General features: G+C 39.2%; 1 protein-coding gene across 1 annotated transcript; it reads left to right on the forward strand.

Annotated features, from left to right (window-relative positions):
- Positions 1–969: 969 nt before the first annotated feature.
- On the forward strand, positions 970–4,559 carry LOC106537227 (AFG3-like protein 1; the record flags this gene model as incomplete). The annotated part of the gene is given in 3 exon segments (XM_014034609.1): positions 970–1,234; positions 3,128–3,218; positions 4,471–4,559. Coding segments are annotated over 3 exon segments (309 nt in total), but the record flags the coding sequence as incomplete, so codon positions are not given.
- Between the last annotated feature and the right edge of the window lie 1,017 nt (positions 4,560–5,576).

Raw genomic sequence — 5,576 nt, forward strand, 5'->3', positions numbered from 1 at the left:
CTTAAAAGCCTGAATTTTGCCTGAAACTCTCAGACTGAAGAAGTCTCTTGGAGAAGAGATGAAACGTTCCATTAGAGAAGAACCCATCCAGAAGACCTATACAAATTTTTTTTCTTTTTGATTTTTTTACCTGGATTACTGAGATGCATCAGGACAACAGACCATCTCTTTTTGTATTGTATGCACACTGGAATATTCTGGGAAAACTTTCAGGACTGGATCTCAACAAAACTTTTCCTACCTCATCGCTTAAAAAGAGAGGATATAATCTTTGGACTCGCCCTCAGAGACAGAAGAAATGACCTCATTCTTAACAACCTGCTGATCCTTGCCAAATTCTTCATCCATTCATGTAAATGGGGAAATAGAAAACCTGACTTTTCAGCGTTTAAAAGCCTTCTAATGGAGAACCACCTGAGAACCTTAAAACTAATGAAAAGCAAACATAGTGTACAACTCTTTGACGCCTATATAGATCTGAACTTATGTGATGAGAATTAGTGCCCCTTTGTGTTTTGTGTGTTTTTTTATTTAATTAATCATTTATTTTTGTCCCTTGTTTAATGTCTAACACATTTTATTTTCTTTCATTTCATATGTCTGTGTGCCAAAAATATGTACAACTTGACATCTTGTTTTAACATGCCAAACGATTTTGTATATTTGTTGAAAATGTTTAATTAAAAAAAAAAAACAGCCAGCACAACTCATTTTCTGCGCATGTGTAACTCGCAACATCTCAGCCAATCAGATGTAAGAGCTTATATGAGCACTGCGAGGATCTTTTGGTGGCCTGCGTGTTGCCTGATTGTAATAAATAAACGTTTACCTCAAATATTTAGTTTAATTTGTGCTACTTTTAAAATATGCGATTTGTTGTAACATAAGTCCATTTTAGAACATGTATTATAATTTTAAATTACGGATTATATTTTTCCCCCCGATTTTTCCAGGTGCTGAAAGGGACAGTCACACACTGGTCCTTCGTACGGTTGACATTCATGCCTTTGCTGTATTATGTGACAAACTTGGGCGAAAAAGCCAAGTTAAATAAAGTAAAAGCTGGTGTTTTTCTCTCATAAACTGGACCGGGACCACAGAGAGCATGTCTCAGTTGTTAAGGCTTTTCCCGTCTGCTCTGTCATCTTGTCGGTCCGGTTTAGTCCGGTCTCGGTTCTCAGTGACGGCGGCAGGACAGCTCCTCAGAGCCGGGCACGGGGGCTCCAACACACCGGTAGGCGGCTGGTTGTGCTGCTTCTGTGTAATTTACGGGTTTATTCTGTTCAAGTACAGTGAGTGTGCAAAATAACACTGTTTGCTGCAAGAACAATAATAAGTATGCAACGCAAACGCAAATCTCCAGGATTTAGTTTTGCTAAGGAAAGTTATTCAAGTCGGCAGGCTGACAATTAGTCTACTTTTCAATAACTACTTATTCTAAGAAGCTAAGGATTGTAAGGCAATTTCGTGTCTATTGTTGACGCTGACGGTATATTTGAAGCAGTTGTGTAAAATGAGATTGATTTTTATTTAATTTTATCTTTGTCTGTGGTTATACAATACCCCTCAACACATCCATTAACCGGGTCTCATCATTAAAGAACGTTTCAGATAATTTTTCTGAAGGAAATGTTAATTTTTAGCAATGAATCAGAACAGAACCAGAATAATGATCACTCTGGACTAGGGCTGCCACAAACGATTATTTTAATAATCGATTAGTCGTCGATTAATCGTGGCAGCCCTACTCTGGACTAACTACAGTTTGATCTTTATGTAAGCATCCTAAATAGACCGAATTAGTTTAGGACAGGTTTATTTTATTTATTTATTTATTTTTTTGTGGTTGTTAGAGGTCAGAAGTCATAGATGTTTTAAAAAAAACACCTCACAGAATGCATTTTCTAACTGATGGTCTCCACCCGCATGAAAGTCGGTCTGTGTGCTATACTTGTACAGGTCTAGAATAACTTTTTCACTTATTACACCGTTGGAACTAACTTTTTCTTAGGTGCACCTGCACAAAAGTTAGGTGTACCCAAATTTTCAACCCCGTTGCATTTAACAACACAGATTTGCATGCGCTTTTTTTTAAATCACTGTCCATTAAGGTAAAAAATGATAATAATCTAGTTTTTTGTTTGAACCAGAATTGTCCAAGACAATAAATATCTTTCAGACTACACATACCCCTCAAGGCGGTCAACTGCTGTAGTTAAATGGAGAGTCAGCTTGGCTTTACGGGGCAAACAATTGTTTCTATGTTGGCATTAATATTGTTTGATTAGGACTCAAACAGTGAATCTCACAGAAAGACTCACAGCCCGCACACTCCGCCATCATCGGCTAAATGACATAATTAATTGTGATCAATTTTTCTGTCTATTGCCCAATCCTGATGAGAACTAAGCTTCAAATGTTTACATCTAATGTGAAGTCTGTCCTGCTGTATGGAGTGGAAACATGGAGACCAAGAAGACAGCACAGAATTCACGCCTTTGTGAACTCCTGCCTTAGAAGAATTTTTCGAATTTGCTGAAAGGAGAGAGTAAGAAAAGAACTTACTGTAAGTCAAATAGTGAGAAGAAAAAAATGGAGGTGGATTGGAAGTAATCTGTGAAAGTCTGCCTGTAATATCGCAGAGCAGGATCTTTTTTTGGGGAGGGAATCCACAGGGTAAAACTGGGTGGTGTTAAGCCAGATGCAGTGGTCACACTGTTTTTTCTCACACACTGAGTCAGATATGGAACCTGTACCAGGCAGATATGAACAAGTACTTTCTTCATACCTTAACCATCATACCTTTGTTCTTAACCTTTTTATTGGTGGCCTGAGGCCGGACTGAGAGCTACCAATCCGTGTGACTTCTTTGTGTCAAAAATGCATACGATGGGTTAGGAGCTTAGCTTAAAGTGTCATGAGTAATCAGACTCAGTTTATGATGAAGGGATTCAGGAAACATCACATTCATACATGGATTGATCATCTTTGTGACAGTGTAAAGTCTTGAAACAGTATGACTGTGATTGTTAAAAAAGATGATTGTGTCACTACTTTTGGTGATAACTTTTCTTCTTTTTTCTTTACTGGTTAATTTTTTTGTTCTGTTTTTGTTGTTTCCTCTCAGAGCTGCTGGCTCTTCAGTCGACCGCCACTGAACTCCCTCTCATGTCACAGACTGTCAGTTCAGCAGCGATTTTTCTCCACTGACCCAAAAGGTAAGCGCTGTTGTCTCTCTAGTTTTTATTTATCTTCCATTTGTGCAGAACAACCCTCATCATCCAATTAGACATTTAAGTAATTTTCACACAGAAAATTAAGTTTGTTCGGGAAGAAATACACATCAACATCTTCCTAAAATAACCACCAAGTCTTTTTGTTTTTCCAAGATTGTCAGGAAACTAAGAAAACATCATAAGGTACAGGTTTTTTGTGTTTCTTGAAAAAATGACTTGGATGATTATTTTAGGCATTCATTCAGACATTATTCAGATCAGCACTAATGTCCTCCTAGATTTTTCACTGAGAACATAAACACTGGTCCTTCAGTATGTCTCAAGACAGTTTGTGTTCTGACTGCTTTATTTTATTTCAGGTACAAAGTACCATCAACAGTACAGCCAAAGGAATAACATGTAAAAGCGTGCGTGCTTAAACACTGGGGGGTGTAAGTAAGAGTATTTGCGAATAACGTACCAATTAATCTACTACCCTTAACAGAGATGACCCCTATCTGGCCACTACATTTTTAAAAAAGTCAGCTAACTTCATCTTCTGATGAAGAGGAGCTCCTAGCAGCTATAGTATTTGCTGTAGAGGATATTAGCTTTAGTATTTTTCTGATGTTGAAGTGCACCATCTGAACTGAAACGCTCAGATAAACTGATCCAGTCTCATTACTGATCCTGAACAAATGGTTTACTTTTGATTTACTGTTCTTATCCTTCTTTTTCAACATGAGCCCTAGAGGGGTCATTTAGCAGATAATCTTAGTTTGAAAAACCTGTAGCTTAAATTTTTACTGGGATGACAAACCACTAAACATGACAGAACAATATTGTGTAGTATCAGAGCAGATACATGCAAAGAAGTAATGGTAGCGGTTTGCAGCACTGAAGCTAAAGACCATTCAAAAACTAATTTTAAGTTTTTCCATTCAGATTTATATCTGTTGTCCAGGATTTAATCTGTATGTCAGTCTGACTGTTGACTGTCACCATATTGTTGTATTTATTCTTTGTTTACTTAAATATTATTTTGTTTTACTTGTATTACAATATGTTGCTGTAGTTGCAACAAAGTGCAACTACATTTACTATCCTTTTATTTATAAGTACTTTATAAATAAAAGTAGTAGTAGTAGTAGTAGTAGTAGTAGTAGTAGGTGGTGGTGGTGGTGGTGTTGTTGGGATAAGAATCAGTTTGTTGAATGGATGCTCAGATCTGCAGTCAGTCCTGTCTGTATTTCAGATGGAAAAGAAGGAGGAGGAGGAGGAGGAAGACCAGGTGGAGGGAAGAAAGGAGCTGGAGGAAAGGACTGGTGGAGTCGAATTCAGAAGGTTTGTCTGATCCAAAAAAGTATAAAATACAAGGTCCAACGATGTGGAGAATTGCCCTAAAAACATAGGAGGGTCAAGCTTCTCCTAAACAACAGAGCATTCAGGAGGGTCAGACTGATCTGAGACAGATGGTGAATGAGAAGACCTGAAAGCAAATATTTTTTTCACTGATGTCTGATATTCGACTAATAAGAACAGAGATAAACCAGGACTAAAGGTGAAAACATACTCCCTGCGAACTGCCGACGTCGGCACGGGTTGTTGCAGTTTAATGACGAAAATTACATCACCGGGCTTCGCAGTGTCGTTTTGACAGCTCCTTTTGGCACAACCCGCCGGCAGAACTTTTAACCCCCCTCCTGTGTCGATGGTAATGTGTGATTGGTCTGAAGTTCGTGGGCGTGTTTGTTTATGCCGAAAATTACATCACCGGGCTTCGCAGTGTCGTTTTGACAGCTCCTTTTGGCACAACCCGCCGGCAGAACTTTTGACCCCCCTCCTGTGTCGARGGTAATGTGTGATTGGTCTGAAGTTTGTGGGCGTGTTTGTTTGTGCTGAAACTGAAAGCGCTCMGACACTCAAAAGAAAACTCGCTTGTAGAGCCGACTGTTGAAGCAGAGTTTTATTAAGATAGTCAAACCGTGAAAAACTGTGGAGCTAAACCAGAACAGATGWGGACAAATACGTCGGGTGAGTGACGAGCCTGACTTTTTTTTTTCTGCATTGTCGGCTGTTGCAGGGAGAACTCCATGCAGTGACATATGTTTCAGCGGGAGGGGGGTTTCCCGAGCTCGGTGCCGGGCGTCTCAGGGACTACGAAAGGTGTGTGTGAAAACGACTGCCGAACAACCATGTGACCGTGCGTTGGAGCGAGTATGTTTCCAGCTTAAGGCTACGTTCACACTGCAGGCAAATGTGACCCAAATCTGATTTTTTTGCCCCATTTGACCCATATCCGATTTTTTATGACAGTCTGAATGCGACAAATCTGATTTTTTTGCCCCATTTGACCCATAT

This window comes from Austrofundulus limnaeus, unplaced genomic scaffold (genome assembly GCF_001266775.1).
Source record: "Austrofundulus limnaeus strain Quisiro unplaced genomic scaffold, Austrofundulus_limnaeus-1.0 Scaffold2190, whole genome shotgun sequence".
Classification (NCBI taxonomy): Eukaryota; Metazoa; Chordata; class Actinopteri; order Cyprinodontiformes; family Rivulidae; genus Austrofundulus; species Austrofundulus limnaeus.